At 39.9% G+C, this 20,190-nt stretch overlaps 1 protein-coding gene across 4 annotated transcripts in view; it reads left to right on the top strand.

Moving 5' to 3' along the window:
* Positions 1–20,190, top strand: part of LOC145978504 (synaptogenesis protein syg-1) — a 794,118-nt gene that overhangs the window by 394,801 nt on the left and 379,127 nt on the right. For all 4 annotated transcript variants that reach the window (XM_083111126.1, XM_083111125.1, XM_083111124.1 and 1 more), the window contains exon 3: positions 4,929–5,115. In XM_083111126.1, the coding sequence (XP_082967252.1) occupies positions 4,929–5,115 (187 nt within the window). The remainder of the gene's footprint in view (positions 1–4,928; positions 5,116–20,190) is intronic.

Below are 20,190 nucleotides of genomic sequence, written 5' to 3'. Positions count from 1 at the left end.
TGTTATTATTCATCCATTCTTAGTTGTTCCGCACTTGAGATTTGAAGTTATAATCGGAGCTGATTTCTTTCATGAATATCAAGCCAATATTGATTTCGAAAAGGGACTTTTGAATTTCACGAATCAAGATGAGAAATGTGCAGTTCCATTTCGCAAGAGCGATGTTTCCATTCAGCCACGTATTGTTACATGCATGATTCAAGAACTTCTTTTGCCAATAAATGATGCGGATCATATTAATCATTCATTAGAACCATATTATGATGATTTCAACATAAACGCTTGCCAAACAATAAATGAGGAAGCTCTAAAGTTGCCAAAGCGCACGGAATATTATTCCGAGGAAGAAATTAAAAACATTGTTTGTAAACAAGAAGATTTAGATAAAGCACAACAAGGTAAACTACTGAAATTGCTGTTGAATTATCGGGACGTGATGTCAGATTTTCCAGGAGACGTGAAGAAATATGAATATAAAATTAAAGTGAAGAATATAAAAGAATTTCAGGCGAAAACAAATTACATTCCTTTGGCTTATAAGGAAATAATAGATAGAGAAATAACTACTATGCTGGAGCAAGGTGTCATTAAACGAGGATATTCTGCCCACACCTCACCCTTATTGATTGTAAAGAAGAACGATAATACACCTAGAGTATGTCTCGACCTCCGCTTAGCGAACCGATTCATTGAACGAGATGCAGAGAGGTGTGAATCAATTGAAGATATATTATATCGACACCAAGGTGCAACTTATTTTGCCACGCTTGATTTGTCACAATGTTTTCTATCTATTCCACTGCACGAGGAGAGTAAGAAATACATGGCTTTCGTTTATAGAGGGAAAACTTTCGTCTTTAACAAGATTCCGTATGGAATGTTAAATTCCTCGAGTGCTTGCGCGCGCTGCGTAGAACAGGTTTTGGGGAGCGAAGTTCTCTCATACACATCTGTTTACGTCGATGATTTACTGTGTAGTGCCGACACTTATGGTGAACTTTTGTCAAGAATAGAAGCCATTCTGGAGAGATTGAAAAGAGGAGGATTTCATGTAAAGCTTAGAAAATGTTCATTTGGAAAGAAGGAGATTAGTTATTTAGGTTTTAATTTAACCGGGTCAGGAATAAAATGTCAACCTGAACGGATAGAAGCCATTCAACGACTGCTGCCACCGAAAAACCAGAAAGAGTTAAGAAAATATCTAGGATTCGTTGGATTTTATAGAGCATTCGTGCCTCAGTTGTCATCGTCAGAAGCTCCATTGTGCGCTTTACTGAAGAAGGACACTCGTTGGAAGTGGGGTCCGTTGCAGCAGTCCGCCTTTGAAGAGATAAAGGAAAAATTCCTGAACACAGTTATGCTTTATTATCCTCTGAAAGGCAAGACTTTTCATTTGAGTGTAGATTCGTCAGCCTATGGAGTTGGGGCATGTTTATATCAAAATGATGAAGATGGAAATCAACATGTTATTGCTTTTATTTCACGCACTTTAACCGCAACTGAGAAAGTATATGCTGCGACAGAGCGTGAGATGCTCAGCCTAATTTATGCAATCAAGAAATTAAGGCATTTCCTCGAAGGAAAACATTTTATTGTGGAAACAGATTGCAAGGTGTTGACACACTTGTGGAAATGTTCTTTCACTAACAAGAGAATACAAAGATGGTGTTTACAAATACAAGATTTGTGTTTTGACATTAGATATGTGCCAGGGAAGCAACATATTGTGTCAGATTTTTTAAGTAGAAATCCGGTTAATACTGACACTGGAGTGACGGAATGTCACACTGAGACCATTGACACTGAAGAAGTGATCGCAGCAATTGATTATGATATTGATATGAGGGTTGTCCCTGAATTGAAGAATATGACCGAATTGCAGGAAAATGACGAGAAGTTGAGAAATATTATTCACATTCTAAAGCAAGATGATAACAGAAAACTTAGTCTTAAAGAGAGAAAAATCAAGAATCTTCATAAGATTGAAAATAACATTGTATTTAGAAGAACGAATAATGGTGCAAATGATTGGAGAGTGTGTGTACCCCAATCGATCATTACGAAATTGATTTGGTATATTCATACCATTCGTGGTCATTTCGGAAGTGCGAAAGTGTTCGCAGAGATGAGAAAATCCTTTTATTGGAAAAATATGGCTCGGCACATAAGAAAAATTTTAGCCTCGTGTGACACGTGTCAACGTGTGAAGGCGCCAAACAAAAATTTCCAAGGATTACCGATTGCCATCATTCCCAAGAATTGTGCGGCAAAGTAAGCCATAATGTAGATATTAAGGATATGAAACCTTATGTAAGGCCCATCAAAGAATGAGCTTGTGAGCTTGTAATTATGTAAATAGAAATGGAAAAGTGTCAGAATGAATAGGGTTCATTCATTGATCCTGCACAGCTGGAGGAGGTTTAACCGCGAGGACAACCCCCCGCGAGTACAATATAAAGGGACCCAGTCATGGTCAAGGAACCCAAACAAACACACCCACGGACCTGTCCTAAACTTTCCTTTTGTCACCATTTCCCATAGAAAGGAAAGGATTATATTTCTTAAATTATACTCAATATATTATTGCATATTGTATTATATTATCTATTATATCCCATTTACTCTTATTTACATTTAGTCTTCGATTTTATATTGTGTTAATCAAGTTATGTTAATATGTATTTGGTGTAGCTTATCAATTATTAATTATATTTTCATTATTCACATATTTACTCAAAAAAAAAAGTGAACTCAGAATCGGACAGATTTTCCTTCTCTAAGTTCAAAAGGGGCTTTGGAACAGTTCTTTTCCACCACTGTTCATATCTATACTTCATTTCTAATTATTTTCTAATATCATTCAAGAATTCTATCATTTCTTCATATTTCTAGATCTTTCCAGCATTTCTCTGATTTCGCAGCAACTTCTTGCCAGTATTGCTGTAAGATTTCCCCTTGCAAACCCTAAATCGCCACACATGGCCCATGACGGATTCGCCCCGAGTCTAGCCTCGCATCACAGCCATCTTTACTTCTGAAATCCCTATGTCTTTACACTAAACGTTCTTGCGAATATCTTAAATCTGGCAACTATCGGCTAACCTAGCTCTCTCTTCTATTCATCTTTCCACTAATGGCCCAGAGGCAGCCACTGCTATTGTCAACTGTGTGTCTCTCTCCAGTCATTCTGGCGACACAAGTCATAAAACTCATTGTCTCACCATAACCCCTTTTATACGTCCCGATCATCTGGTCTGCATCCTCCTGTACTGGTTGCAAACTCCAAAGATGTGTCACTAGAATTATAGTAATATAATAATATGGTTGGATACTTTGCTTTGGTGTAGCGGGGATATATTGCCTGAAGGCATAGGAGGTTTGACATCACTGCAAACTGTCCTTTGCTGCTTGTAACTTTTCCCTCCAAATTTCCACCAATAGAATTCAAAACGTCAACTCAATTTCGGCATAACCATAACCTTCTAAATTTTGTGGAAACAGTTTTGGCTCGAGTACGGTGAAGGACGGAGGTGTCGAATACCATCGAGATCCGTCGGTGACCACTAAGCAGTACCGAGTGTAAGATATATTATGGTGGACAGTGTTAAGATACCTAAGTGCGTGAGGTGACAAAAACAAGTTGACGTCCAAGTTGCTATGCTTATTTTCAGTACAAGTTTATTGTGCGGACAGTGTTATAAAATACATAAGTGTGAGCAAGGAACTAAATGCACCAATGGATCGGTTTGACCAATGCAGAACCGGTGTTTTGATAAAGGACCACAGGACGCAAGAATAGGAGCTTCACCACGGCAGTGTCGTCCAGGAACCCATGGAAGGGGTAAGAAAACGAAATTAAACAACAGTGCGCCAGCCCAGGTGATTCAGTAATCATCCCCTCTCGAAAATGTCAATCACAAACAACTAGAACTTTTGTATCTAAAAACTTTCGTGTTTACTTATCTTAATCAGCATTAAACTCAAGTAAAATTGTTTCCAGTCTTTTTTTGTTTTAAGTAATTATCTTTATTTGCAATGAAAACCTTCAGTGGTGTCCCACCCCTACCGACTAGCTAGCTGGAGGCGGACGGTGGTGATTGTTTCATTGGTATTTGGTTGTGTCTACTGAAGGATTAGTTCTTAATCCTGAAGGTAGCGGCACCCTAATATCCGTGCCTCTTTAGCAGTGACCACTGTCCGCCGATGCAATGGAAGAGACCATTGCATCCAAGGATGTTGAATTGTACCATCGCAGATTTAATCACCTAAAGATTCCTGAATATACTGATCATTTTGCCAGTGAAACGGCTGGTATTTATACTCGCGGGATTGCGCAATCCTATTCCCTGAACAAAAGATTTGGAAATATGGAAAGTTATTTTTAGCTTTAACAATTACTTCTTCCAAAAAGGCATATCAAGAAACACAATGCAGCAAAATTTACTTACAAAACCGCGCAGCGCCGACCGAAAAAGAACTCATTGTTGATAAAGAAAAGAATGCAAGCTTCAACTTGCTTTGCGTTCTTTTTCGCTTGGCAGAAACTGCGTTACAATTTTAACAAGGAACAAAATATGCATACAAAAAGATTAGAACTCCTAAAGAATTTATACGAGGGCTGTCAAAAATAAAAATGACAGTCACGAAAATTGATCAAAATTTCTTGATCGTAACAAGGTCAAGTCCCGGTTAGCGTAACTGTACTTAAAATCTCAAACTCCAGATGCCTGCAAGAATGCAGTGTAAGGTGTAAAACGTGGAAGAGAGGTTGAGTGTGGGTGTATACGAAAAAGTCAGCCCTTATACTCCGGGTAAATACAAGTTCACTGCTCTGATATGAAGTCCAGTAATTTTTTTTTTAATAATCTGGCTCAATTCGTTGTGGTGCGATTCCTATTGTTATTTATTTGTATTGTTTGTCTTTACAGCCCGTGGGCTTGTATAGGAATAAATACGAATGGTCCGTTGCCGAGCAACGACATGGGGACTGCAGCCTAAGGGTGAAGAATGCAACCCTTGATTTTGACGACGGGGAGTGGGAGTGCCAGGTCACAGCTTCATCCTTCCAATCTCAAGACGCTCTGACTTCAGCCCCAGTGCGCCTTGTTGTAAGGGGTAAGTACCACTGTTAGTATAATATGTATTCTTTACACCAATTTGTCACAACGACAGTTCTGTTTTTAATATTGAAATGGAAGCCAAAAGTGCGATTTTAAATTTGTTGTATTTTCTTGACGGTTCGAATTTGGAGAACTGTTACATGGTTCCATGTAAGATATTTATTCGACAATCTCAAACTAAATTGTCTGTTTAGAAAGACAAAAAGTGTGTTCAGATCTTGCTTTCAACACGAGCAGGAATATGGTTGATCAATCCCTTGCGTATGATTCAAATCTATAAGAATCCACACGTAAAGATGGCCGCGATTCGATCCCCGGCCGGTTCAAATCCGGGAACTTTTCTAACGGTGGAAGCGGCCCCGGCGCCAACCCAGCGTCGAATAACATGGGTACCTGGGGGAAACCCTGGGGGGTAAAGGCGGTCAGGGGCGTGATGCTGATCACATCACCCTCACTCACGACCGGATCAAGAAAGTGTGGGGCGTTACCCCCACACCCCCTATACGCCTTCATGGCGTGGTGCTATGCACAGCGGAACACTTTACCTTTTTTTACCTTTACGTAACGTACACACTGCACTCTGTCACAGCTATCTCTGGAGGAAGCGAACGAAAACAAGTCTCTGCGCAAGTAGTGACAGGAGATGGCTCACCAATGAACACGTGAGAAAGGACGGGATTGCGTGGAGGGGAAAAGTAATTTATGGTTACTAGCCTTCGCAGCAGCGTGTACTGCTTCGCTCTGCCAACTCGATTTCCCCAATTCTCTGACGCTTTGCGCGGCCTTGCTCCAGAGATAACTGAGACAGAACTTAACTTCATTACCAAATGGTGTTTGTTTAAAGGAATCTTTAATTTCAGCAATTGGTTTCAGCTTCGAGTGTACCACTTAAGGCTCATTCCAATTACAAGGATGCGTTGAAAGCTCTTTTGCATAAGTTGTAATAATAAATCAATTGCTTCTCGCTAACGACATATACACAGTTGATTCTAAACATATGCGAGTTCTCTGCAATATGTACACTCATGGGCAATAAAAATGGGACACCTGTATCCTGAAGTACTGGCGTCCATGCAGTGCGTCATGTGTGTTGCTAACTCTTCGGCGATAGCGAACTTCCTATTGAAAAGTTTCTATTGTACGCATTACATTGAAGTGACTTCCCCGATATCATTGTCACCTTGTAATCAAAGGGTCCTGGGTTCGATACCCGGTGGAGGTACATAGTGGATAGGATACCACTTTAAAATGTAGGTCTAGTCCCAATTAGCCTTAGTGTGCATAAAGTGGACTTAAAACACTAACTCACGTATTACAGGGAAGTCATTATTTCTGGATATAGAAATTTTATTTTTATTGCCGGTGATGGTACAATGAAAGTGAACTCGGCGAGAATATATTTTCCGTTGATCGAATGAATCATTACTCAGACAAGTCCCTTTAACAAGGACAAATTATCTACATAGCACACGGAGATGAGTTCCTTACCGCAACTAATCCCATCTCTAGCGCATCTCTAGCTAAAGCCTGTAAAGGGGCACTCAGCACAGATAAGACATAAAAACAGGGCACTAAATTCCACAGACGAATCTATTGGCTGTTGGTCCAGGCACCAGAACCCCATTGGCTTACAATACAGTTTCAGGAGCGTACTGCGTGGTAGAGAGTTGCCATTTGAGATCATGCGGAAAAGTTGAACCCTTTAGTTTAAGAGAAAGAACGACATGAAATTGCTAATGATCTGGCAACCCTGGCTAGAATTTTGAGTAGCATTTCACCAATATCCTGTCCGTTGCAGCTCTGTAGCCTGGTGACCCCGCAGCGCCCCCTCTTTCCCTCTCCAAGTTTCTTAACTCTTGGCAAGAGTCCTGTTCCATTCTATTCCTTCCCCATTGTTTCCGGGCAGGAGCAGCTTCTGGGTTTCTCGAAATCTCTCCGTATGGACGATTTAAAATTCGACTTTCCGTAATCGATTTCATGGAAGTCTCGATCCTTTGTCTCGAAGACCGTACTCGGCGGTAGGATATGCTAAAACCTTTTCTCGGAGAGGAAAACCCACTCAAACTCCACCACCTTCTTGTCGTAAACGTAGATAAGCCGTAAGATTGTGTAGAAGATTACGCATGACTTCCAATAGGAATACGTACATGGCAATGATAACTGGTCAGTGCCCATCCATCAATGATTATAATCACACATTCAAACCTATTGCAAGGTGGTCACACATTTTTACTACACATTATAACATAAAGTTTTGAAATAGCAATTTGCTTAAAGTACTATAGAAGTTCTTTTTTGTTTCCGAACACACCTCAAAAACCGCAAATCAAGCTTATCAGTACAAGGAAAATTTGAAATGATATAAAAGAATGTAAAGTGCGCTTTGCACCACGCCATGAAGGCGTGTAGGGGGATGTGGAGTTAGGACCCCACGCTTTCTTGATCACGGCCGAAGGTGGGTGTGATGTGATCAGCACCACGCCCCTGGCCGCTTTATACGACGTTGGGTGGGCGCCGCAGCCGCTTGAACAGGGAAAAAATCCCGGTTCTCTCTCGCCGGGATCGAACCAGTGTCCCTCGCATGGTCGGCAGACGCCCTTACAACTTTTATTTATAATACCCCTAAGCGGTAGTATCCCCCGTTTTTCATATTTATCACTTTTCTCTGTATTCTCATTGACATAATAACAAACATCCATGTCTTACCCGGGATTCGGGCCCGAGACTCCTGACGTCGTAGCGCGGTGTGCTAACCACTCCGCCACGGTTGTCGACTCCTATTGAGCTACCGCGGCATGCTGTGTAGATTAACCGTATATTGATGTCGTCGCTTCTATATCTTAGTAGTCACCGTACTTTATCATATTTTTATAGATGTGGTGTTATTTTTTTTAAGATGTAAAAAATGGCCCAAAGAGGCATACAGCTACCTCGAATCCTTTCTCTCCCTGTGATTACCCTACAGAGTACGTGCTTGGTTGTTGTGTGTGTATTCGTTATACAAGCAGGCAAGGTGCTGTGAGCATGCAAAATAGATTTATCACACGGTAAACAAGCAGCAGTGAGAACGTGAAATTCTGCACGAATGTTTGCAACAGAATGCAAATTTGTTAAACGTTGCGTCAGTTTTTTTGCATGTTAAATTCTGCGTGCATTCTGCTGCATATATTATAAAACAGGGAATTTCAAATTAGCCATTTTAGAGTTAATGAATATATGTTATCCCCCTCAGTAAATTTCATGATCGGTGGTTAAAGAAAACTGTTTCTCTTTTTGTATTTCCACTTGATGCTTCTTTCTTTCGTCAGCTTTTTTACATGACGTCATAGTAAACATTAATGTAAATAATGAACAAGATGATGAAGTAAAATCACATACTCAGTATCCATAGTTCGATTCTAATTCATAACATTAACCGATACACCATGTCATCCAAATGGAACATCTACATTATGTTTGCAGAGGTGTGGACTCCAATTATCCGCTCCGCACCCCACCCCTTAACAAACTAGAAATATTTTACTACAAATCTTAAATTCAAGTTTAAAATGAATTGTGAGACTGCAAAATATTCTGGTGTCGTTATTGACATTTCAGGAATTATGATTTCCATTAACGGACAAAGAAACGTTTGGTAATTAATAAAATTAAAATATTAAATCAGAAACACTGCAAGAATTACTTAGCTTATTAAATAACCAAATCTAGTTTTATTTCTTACAGCTTAACCCTCACGACATTGTTTTTTATATCCTGTTTACTAATCTAAATATTATGGAAATATTTTAATGATTTATAAATATATATGTTTAAATATTATGTTATTCAGAAATGTTATTGAAATATTTCTCAGCTCTCTCTCCATTTACTTATATTTACATTTCTCTCTTTATCTTATTACCACCTATTGTTCCGGGTTCGAGTCTTGCCATGCGTGTTCGTTTGAGAGTGACCTTTCGAAATTTTAATCCCACATCATTCATCCACATGATCGCAATTAGCGTAAAAGGGAAATCGAGATAAAATAAGAAAATACAAATATTTTCAATATTCAGCACTAATCATAATTAATTACTTTCCCTATTAATTTTCTCCTCTTTCCAATCTATTGATGGAAAGTGCTTTACCTTCTATAATTTTAGCATAAGTGTACTAAATCAAATTTATGCACACCTATAGTAAACAATATAGTATAAAATGCAATGCGTATATGCTTGTGATTCGGCGTATGAAATATCCTGATCATATTTGCCTGATACTTTCCAAAATACTTGAGTTGTATGTCGTGTCGTAAATAAGTATTAGAACTGCATAATTGTAGAGCTTTCTCAATGCGCATTGTTTCAAAAGAAATGCAGTCCCTGTAGGATTTGCAGCTGCCGGATAGAGTAGTTTCGGTATTTGCTATCCACCACCTTGGTAGATTTCGTTCATTTTACTTCGCTTTTGTCACATGATTAATCGTGAACATGGAGATAAGTGACGATACAATGAACACACATGCCCAGGCAGGGATTCAAACCCGGGACCCCTGGCGTCGCAGCGCGGTGTGCTAAGTCCTTCGCCATAGAGCTTGACCCGCAATCTTGGAAAATGATAGTTTCTGCCGGAGATATGATTTCCAAAACACTTCAAAATCATGTCCTTCATTTTTTTTGTAACTGACTAAATGATACTTTTGACGTGACGAATGTTCGAACTTTTGCTACAAAGGCATTTTCTTCATTTTGAGGATTTGTCTACGCAACTATATGATCCAAATATCATAATTACTGTTTAACCTTACGTGATGCCAGTAATAACATGACTGCCAACAAGGAGAGATACAGTTCCTATCACCGTTCGGTTTTGTTTTTACAAATTTTAACATTGAATCAACCTTAACGTGATGGTTTAATTAAAGAAGTGCTTAGAACCACAGATTGTAATTTAATTTGAAATAACTTCCGTTTCTTGAGTCCGCATAGAATTTCTGTTGATTAAAACGTGGGCCAATTAACCTCCGAAGGGTAAGGGGTGAAGCGTCATTATTGATTTCTCCCTGGAGATGGAGGTACCTAGGCGACTGGCAAGATTCCGAATATCAAATTATCGTTTTTTCTTCTGTGGTACAGCATTTTTCTTCTTAACATTCAATCTATTGATTTCTTCCGTCAAGAAGGCTGTTTTTTCTGTTGCAACCCTTTAAACACGTTATGCAAAACTTTGGTGGACGGATTTTTCCTTAAATTATGTTCTGGTGGTCTGGCAATTTCGATCGTGGTTTTCCGTGATTTTTCTGACACTTCATGCTAATGCTAAGGTGGTACTGGTGATGAAGCTCATGATACGCCAGCGTTACAGGTAATCTTCCTTCATGTAGTGATTAGCGTATGGTTCTCGGTTCGAATACTAGTACATATTTGTAGCATGTTCTAAACTAGTGTCGTGAACATGGAACAGCGATGGGAGCTTTATACTCTCTTGTAACAAACTTCCGAAAAAAATGTTTGCGTAAAAATATGTTGAAATGTAGAATTGATAACTAAAAATATAATTCCTATTCTGAAGTCTATTTCTACGTTTTACGCCAGTTGAAAAGTATTGACGCTCTGAAACATCACTTCTCGCAGTAGTCAACATTCTCGTATTTGTTTAAAACGGTCTCTGGTTTGATTCTCGTCGGAACTGCAAAATTTAGATGTTGATGCAACTAGCGATCTGCTTGAAAACAATAGTAGCGGATTTCGGTTTTGAAAGAGTGTCGACGGGACACGATGTGCTGACCGAACGAAAAGTCGCTTGACAGGTCTATCCCAACGAGCTGTTTGCACAACAACACATGCTTTGACGTACTGATAAAACTTTGGACACCCTCCGTATTCACCAGACACGGGTTGCAAAAATGCTAACCAATAGATTATGAAGAAGATTAGAACCCGAAGATGGGTTGCATAGGATAGGAATGAATGAACGAGTTTTTTTGTGTGTACATCACCACATATGGTCATTTTTGCACTCTTGAAACTATACGAGGAACTTATCTAAAATCTTTTCCCAGGGTTGCTACGCGTCTGGAAAACCACCTGGAAAATATGGAAATGTCAGGGAATTTGGCTTGCCAGGGAAAAATCGGGGAACTTCCATCAGATAGTGTAAAAGGCCCGTGCTTCTGAAAAAGCTAACATTGTCATCTCCCAGTATAAATGATAAGGAATTGGGAAGCTTTAGAGGTTGTCTGACGGCAGTAAAATGAACAAAAAGCCAACAACATTAGATAATGGATAATATAGTAAAACATAACCAAAACGTAGTACAAAGCTGTCTACTAAAGATGTATCCCTGAAAGAGTTTCTTCTGTAATGTTTATCGGCTATCACCCCTTTCCCCCCATCCCCCGTAATGAGTACATATTTCAGTATCCGGGTTTGACTTCAAACTACAGGGTGTTTCCGGGCTGATGAAACAAACTTTCAGGGATGATGGAGAAGGGCACATGTACCCTTCAGACACCTGTCGGGACTGAAGAGGATCTACTGGCAAGAATTCTCGCTGCCTGTGACATTGTTCGAACGACCCCGGGGTTGTTCCAACGGGTACGCCAGAACTTTGTGCGACGATGTCATGCCTGCAGCGAACCTGGTGGACGCTACTTTGAACAACAGTTTTGAATGTAGCAGCTTGTGAAACTTGTGCAGGTAATAAATAAAAATAAATATTACATCTTCATCCACCGATTTTCGCTTATAACTTTCGACTAAGTCGTTTCCGGACCAGGGTTCCTTATCTCAAATTGATACATGTTCCCTTCTCCATCATCCCTGAACGTTTGTATCATCAGCCCGGAAACACCCTGTATATACAGTCCCAATTACGCTATCTGTGCATTTGTACTTTGTCGCTGACTACTATTATTACCTCTTTCACAATAAGTGCGTGCATAAATTGAAACAGGTCGCACAACAAGGAATAATATTTCCAGTTTCCGTTTCAGCATGTGATTTCCTTTTTTTTTTTTTACGGATTACTTCTTTTAATATCAGAAATGTAACCTTGACATTTTCCACTTCAATTTGACTTCCCAGTTTAATAGGAAGCTTCAGATCTTTATGAAGAACAATATCAGATTGGCTTGAATGCAAGAAGAAAACATTGATAGGAATACATCATGCATGTAATTTCGAAAATGTGTTCTTGTATCTGTACATTGTTAACAATATAAACCTCCGATAATAAAAAACGCACGTATTGCTGAAAAGAAAGGTAGCGACTTAAAACCGTTTTTCCCCATTCACCCCTTTCGTTCGGTAATAATAAAAAGTATATTACGTAATGAAATGTCTAACCGTGATGACTCGTGATTTCCTCACACGTCATAAAACTGTATCAAAATCAGATATGACGATTCCATACAATTTTCTCCATAGCAGTTTCAGACCCAAATATCGATTTTTGAACATCTTGCGCCTGAGACACTTCGAGATTCAAGGTGGTTGTAAACTTTTCCCATTACGTAAGATTTCATTTTGATGGATAAACCATGCAGTAGATTTAAACGTTCGAGCTTAGGAGCGCCGACGGTTACGCCATCACTGAGTAGAGGAAAAAAGTGCATAGCGCATCATCTCTTGTGTTTTATGCAGCCGCCGTTTTTTTCGAAACTTCTTGCAACTTTTATCATAGACATAGTAAATTGATTTTATCCACATATATTATTATTATTATTGGTTTAATTTTTCGATGTCTGCTACCACATCTTTTACATGACCATTGACTTGACATGAAAATCTATTACCGACCTATGTGTTGCGCAATGCAAGTCTGTAAGTAAGGTATATCGCTGTAGTGAAGCCACATTTCCTTCTACAATGTACTTGCATCCTGATGTCATGCGTATAATTATCTACTCTTTATTGTAATCCAAGTATGTTAGTTACTCTTGTTGGTCGTTTTATTATTTCTATTGGTGAGTTTTATTACGTTGGTCATATTTATTACCTATGTTTCTGAGCTTCATTACTTTTGTTGGTAATCTTTATTACCTTTTGTTGATGAGCTGGTTCGTTAGCTTTATTACTTTTGTTCGTTAGCTTTATTACTTTTGTTCATGAGTTTTATTGCTGTAGTTAGTGAGCTTTGTTGCTTTTGCTACAGATCTTATTACTTTTACTAGTGAGCTTTATATCTTTTGTTTGTGAGCTTGTTTGTGAGCTTTGTTACTTATGCTGGTGAGTTTTATAACTTTTGTTGGTAAGCTTGTATGTGAGCTTTGTTACTTATGCTGGTGAGTTTTATAACTTTTGTTGGTAAGCTTGTATGTGAGCTTTGTTACTTTTGCTGGTGTTTATAACTTTTGTTGGTTAGCTTATTTGTGAGCTTTGTTACTTTTCTGGTGAGTTTTATAACTTATGTTGGTGAGCTTGTTTGTGAACTTCATTAATTTTGTTATTGAGTGTTATTACTTTCTAGTGATTTTATTTAATTTTGTTAGTGAGCCTTATTACTTTTCCTAGTGGTTCTTTTTTACTCTTGCCGATGAGCTTTGTAACTGGATTTGGTGAGCTTGTTTGTGAACTTCATTAATTTTGTTAGTGACTGTTATTACTTTCTAGTGATTTTATTTAATTTTGTTAGTGAGCCTTATTACTTTTTCTAGTGGTTCGTTTTTTACTCTTGCTGATGAGCTTTATAACTGGATTTGGTGAGCTTTATTATTTTAATGGTGAGATTATTTGTGACCTTCATTACTTTTGCTGTTGAGCTTTATTACTTTTGCTGGTGAGGTGAGCTTTATTACTTCTGCTGGTGAGCTTTATTACTTTTGATTCTTTATAACTCTTTTTGGTGAGATTTTTTGTGAGCTTTACTACTTTTGTTGGTGAGCTTCATTACTTTTGCTGGTGAGCTTCATTACTTTTGCTGGTGAGCTTCATTACTTTTGCTGGTGAGCTTCATTACTTTTGCTGCGGAGCTTCATTACTTTCGCTGGTGAGCTTTATTAATTTTGCTGGTGATCTTGATTACATTTGCTGGTGAGCTTTATTACTTGGCTTGTGAGCTTTATTACTTTTGCTTGTGAGCTTTATTACTTTTGTTTCTTTATAACTCTTGTTGGTGAGATTGTTTGTGAGCTTTACTACTTTTGTTGGTGAGCTTCATTACTTTTGCTGGTGAGCTTCATTACTTTTGCTGGTGAGCTTCATTACTTTTGCTGGTGAGCTTCATTACTTTTGCTGCGGAGCTTCATTACTTTTGCTGGTGAGCTTTATTAATTTTGCTGGTGATCTTGATTACATTTGCTGGTGAGCTTTATTACTTGGCTTGTGAGCTTTATTACTTGGCTTGTGAGCTTTATTAATTCTCCTGGTGAGCTTTATTACTTTTGTCTCTTTATAACTTGTTGGTGAGAATATTTGAGCTTTATTACTTTTGCTGGTGAGCTTTATTACTTTTGTTTCTTTATAACTCTTGTTGGTGAGATTGTTTGTGAGCTTTATTACTTTTGTTTGTGAGCTTTATTACTTTTTATAACATTGTTGGTGATATTGTTTGCGAGCTTTATTACCTTTGTTGGTCGGCTCCATACATGGGTACATATACAGTAGTTCTTCGTATCTTCAGATTCCTTGTTGGAATTTTTATACAAGAATCCCGTTTACTCTGGGCGCAAAGAGAACTTCAAACGAAATTTGCAGTGTAAACAAATGAAGCAACCAAATAGAACACAACGAGCGTCCTGAAGACTTCAAAGCACGCGTTGATATCTCCTGAAGAATTCTCTCGTCACGTGGACCTGCTGAAAAAGTACTCAAAAGTAATCCATGTTTGAAGAAGTGCGGAGCATAAAAGAAAGGAACGGGATATTAAGTTCGGCGCGTGATTGATTAAAAGTGTCAACCTGCAACTTGGGAGGACAGCTCCAATCCTTTAAGGAACAGTTAGAGGAGTTACTGCGTTTGGCATTCTTCCAGCTTTTGGAAATCGGAATGGAATTGGGACAAAGAGTTCAGGGGATGGTGTGAAAGTAGCGATTATTTAAAGTTGGCTGAAACTGAGAGTTACGCTGTTCGTAGAAAATATGGAAGGACATCATGAGGTACACAAAAGATAGGCAACGTTCCCTCGAATTCGGAAGCACGTTTACGTCAGCCTTACTACAATCTGTCCCGGGAATCTGTGGAGCTATAGCTCTTGTTTGTCCTGTCTTACGGCGGGCGCCCTACATGCTGGGAAAGGAAATTTGGAGCGGGGAAGCGACCAATCCAACACGATGAGAAATACAGCAGCTAAAAACGAGGTGCGCGTAGAACCTCCTCCCACGACGTCCTAACTCGCGGCGCTACCGCTGCTGTCTGGTTGGTCTGCGTCGTAGTCCCCGTTCCACACTTACTTTGTCAGCACGTACAGCGCCCGCCGCAATTCGTGACTCGAGAGTGCTCGCTTTCTCCCCTTTTCTTCCGTTATGCGCGGCCTTTCTCCACAATTTCAGTGACAAGAGTGTAGGAGTAAAGGGTAGCTGTCCCAGAGTCCAGCTAATTGTATTTCAGCACTCATTTATCTTTTGCCCGAAACATGCTGGTTCGTCATGGGTTACAACTCAATTTGAATCTGTTTGTCTTTACTTATGTGGTATAAAACACCCAATCACACTCTGAATTGACACCTCAAAGAAGTTAACAATAAATGCAGACTCGCATAACAGAGATTTAGAATAAATAAATAAATGGATTATATATATATATATATATATATACAGAATGTGTAAATATATAATATACAATACATAATATTTTGTAAAGTGAATAAAAATTTGTTGTAAAGTTCATTTTATGCACGGAGACCTGTACTGAGACACTCTGACCCAAATCACTAATGATCTTGCCTCTAAGAACAAGATGAATTATCTTGAAGATAACTCATTGATTTTACCCAGTATAATCGGTGAGCTGATTCTAGATTTTTGATATGTCACCGTGGCAGTGCAGTCTTAAGGCGCAAGCTTTAGGCTCCGGGCAACGGGACGGGCGCAGGTTCGAGTCTCCTGGGTGGAACCCTACAACAACGACCGGGGGTTCATCGTGCTAACCACACGTCGCCCGTAACTGGTTGGATGATGTCCCACCTCGACAGGTAGGACTGAGGCCGGCAGTCGGTGGGTAGGTCCTGGCCCTCACAGCCTGTTGCGTCACGTTTTTTCACTATGTTGTGCTTCATTTTGTTATTGTGCCGTTCGAACGCGTGCCCGCGTAGTGGCTGGAATTGCTCCACTTGCCGGCGAAATCGCATGTACCTATCCCCTGAACTCTCACGCATAGCGCATTTGGTAGCTTGCCATGTCAGAGTTTCGATAAGTTTCTCTTCGGATACACTGTGTAACACTGCGATAGAGTTATCTCTGATCAGTAACATGTTATCGATTTTGATTTTGATTTGAATTTAAAATTTTGGGAGCGTCAGCACTTAGGCTATTTTGCTTACGTCACATTATACGGGGGCCAGCCCCTTACCATTACAAATAACAACTCTAACGTTGCATAACTAAAAAAAAAAATGTTCTGACTTCTGTTAAAAGCTGAGGCTGTAAAGGGGCACTCAGTACACATAAGGACAAAAGAACAGGACAATACAAACAAAATTATACTGGCCATGGGGCCAGACGCCAGAGCCTCGTTAGTCTACAGTCCAGGGTGCACTAACGTGGAAGTGAGGTTGACATTTGGGTGTACTACGTGGAAGGTCACCCCTTACACCCCAACATATTATCGAGAATAGGTTCATGCCATCAGAACGTAGCATTTCTGTGTCTGCCGTGAATATCACTATTTGATTTCATACGGGTGGGTCTGTCATGTTGAAGAAAACGTTCCGTTCTGTGCGGTTGGCTAAGTGATAAACCGATAAGTTTTATAATGCCTCAACATAAGTACACTTTAGAACAGAGAAATATGTACGATTGTAATGCGCAAATGTGAAATGCGAAGGTGATTTTTAATTGAACTTTCTCAATGTTAAAAATGTGTGGCAGTTCAGGGTCAACATTTCCAGCATCTTCTGTGAGAATAGTACGTTATTACATCATTTGTAATTGTGAAATATTTTAATTAAAATAAATCTAATCCAGTGGTGTATGCTGAGTCTAAGACCTGGACTAGCTCATTATGACACCTGTTTCTAGGCTATGGAGGAGGGGAGAAGACTAGGCTCATTCTTGACGTCTTCAAGGAAGCCACCCACGTTGCCATCCCAACGGTAGGCAGGTTGCCAACTCCTAAGAATTCCAAGCAGCCAACTCCTAAGAATTCCAAGCAGCCAACTCCTAAGAATTCGGGTTGCCAACTTCAGAATCGCCATTATCTTATTTTTTAAATCAGGTTAATTCACAGTTTTTAATAGATTTTTCTTCAGTATTTTACGTTCTAGGCTTCAGTCTTCGCAGATAGCCTAGCTAGCCTGGAATATACGCTCCTGATCTAATGTTTTGAATTGAGGGTTTATGCACATGCGATTTAACCCTCTTGCGCGATTTTGACTAGGGATGGCCGCAAAATGCGGATAACGGATATCCGGAGTTCAAATTATTCTATATCTGTTTCGGATACAACGGATAATCCGAATATTGGGAATGTACGTATATGCCTATAATCAGATAATTTGGATATCCGGATAGAACAGATTTGGTGAAGGATATGTAGAACATCCGTAAAGTGAAATACGAAAGTGACGAATGAAAGAATATGTACAATGGACAAAACAGTCCCGATAATGCACTCATTCGGATATCCGCACATTTAGGATAATCCGTATTTAGGATATCTGGATAATGCGATCAATTAGGATATCCGAATATCAGATATCCGGATAGAAGATTATCCGGATTTGGGCATGCATAGTTCTAACCGCTACAGAGGCTGTGTTTAAGCTGCACAATAACCAAATGAAGGCACTGTGTGTGTGTATTGTGGAACGATTCAAGGGAGACTCTGTAAAAAGGTATAAAATATCTCTCCTGACATCAGTGCTCGGTCAAGCGACAATTTACAAACACAAGGTAATATTCCACAAATTGCGGAAACACATGTCAGGAGACACGGCATTCTTCGATACTACCGGGTTCAAGCCCGTCATCGGCTGGCAAATACGGAAGTGTATCCAAGCAGCGAGGAAGTATTTGCCAGCTGCTTAAAAGAGCTAAGCATCAGAATTCGACTCTCAGTCAAGTCTCAGAATTCAAGGACCACCAGAAGAATACCAGCTACCAGGCGAAGACCTCGACACCTTTCAGGTCTCAGCCCGGTTCGGGAAACCGAGACGAAGCTTTTGCCTAAGGCAACCGCAGTACATACGCGAGTTGACTATCTTCAGTACCACGGCCTGCAACTTGTAGCCGTCGGTCCGAGCATCGTCCCGGCGCCTTTTCTAGGGCCGATACTTCAAGACCAGCGTATGCTTTGTCGCCAAACCACGGGCAAGAAGACCGTAGGCCGTCGAACTCAGGACTCCGTGCTCTGTCGCATGACGTCCACACTCAACCGCTTGGCCGAGAGGTAAGATGTACGTCGTCTACATCCCTTGAAACCATTCCACTCCCTGCCAGAAGCCTGTCAGCGAGATTGTATGGGGACCATAAACGTAACCTAGCTCTACCATCTGATCCCTAAAGCGTTCACAGTAACGATCCCCGTAGTTTAAGTAATTGAAACCAGTGAACGCATCAATCTCGTATATATCAAACTACCAAGATAGGTCATTCACGGTTGTAATCATTGTGAATCATAATGAAAGAACTTATCTTCCTTCGAGGGAGAAGACACACTGTACTTCACACTTTATTCCCACACCATTGGGGAATGAGAGTCTGTTTGGAAGAAGCTCCAACCATTTTCCTGTTTACTTTTCAATTTTGGAATTGAAAACTCCTTGGAGATTTTCAAGGAGAAAGATTTGCCCGCTCCGAGTCTTAGCGAGCGTTCAATACACAGACTGGTTTTTTACCCTTTAAAACCTCGGATCGTTGCTAAAGCCAGTATATGGTACAAATACCGCCGTTTCCTGAGGGGGGAAAAACTCAAAAGACTTACGAAGCCTGAAGGGAAAAATTCATAAAAAACCGTTAAAGACGGGAGGAATGGAATTTCAAACCCTAAAATTTTCTCTCTCGTCGCGTGTCTTTATATTGGAATGGGTCGTATTCACAAAACAAGAGCTTTATGGCTACCGGGGCTGCTTGGAAGGGGAAAAGTGGTAAGAAGCAATATAAAGAATTAAAAGTTCCCAGGGCCCGGGGGTGGGGGAACGGGATGAAGAACGATGCAAAGGGAGATGAAGCAAAGAGATGGGGGAATTACACGGCTGAGTAGATTGGGGCCAGCCACTGAATAGCTTGGAACTAGCCGCAGTGTACAAACAAAGAGCCTATAGAAAGTATAGGAAGGGGGAACCGGGAGCTCCAGTTCATAAAACCTCAGAAATGCAGGCGGTCCAGAAAAGAGGAAGTTAAAAATGTTACAGTCTGAGTTTGTAATTTTACTGCTGGCGAGTCTCTGCTGTGGAGATGCTGGGAGAGAGATATGCCGTTTCTTTGACTTCTATAACACGGGGACATTTCTTTCTTTTTAAAGGTCCTGGAATTGGGTTTATTTTGCGGAAATTTTTGTTCGATCCACTCGCTCATTCTCAAGCCCCTCTATCGTCCCATTTCTGTCTGCATGTTATTTCTCGAGTTTTCACATTAAAGTTTTCATAAGATGAAGAGTTTCACAATATATTGGTACTTCGTCATACAGTTACTTGGAACTTAAACCCTTAAACCCTTTACGCTCTTTATAGCAGTGTGTCCACGTGTGTATCCATGAAGCTTTCATCTGATTACCAATATATTCTCATTGTGATAGTTTTGTAAAATAAACGTAATTACACAGTTGGGACCGCGTTCGAAATGGAAATTCCTGGATGTATGATTGTTCGAGTTTAAGACATAGGTGGGAGATGCTTGGATGGGTTCAACATGACGTCAATGAAGCAGGTTTGAAAAGTTCAATAGTTGACGAGATACAAGTACACGATCGTGGCATAAAGGGTACTTCTCAGTGGT

Source organism: Lepisma saccharinum, chromosome 25, assembly GCF_977018435.1.
Source record: "Lepisma saccharinum chromosome 25, izLepSacc3.1, whole genome shotgun sequence".
In the NCBI taxonomy this organism is placed as follows: Eukaryota; Metazoa; Arthropoda; class Insecta; order Zygentoma; family Lepismatidae; genus Lepisma; species Lepisma saccharinum.
This window is presented reverse-complemented; position numbering and strand designations above follow the sequence as displayed.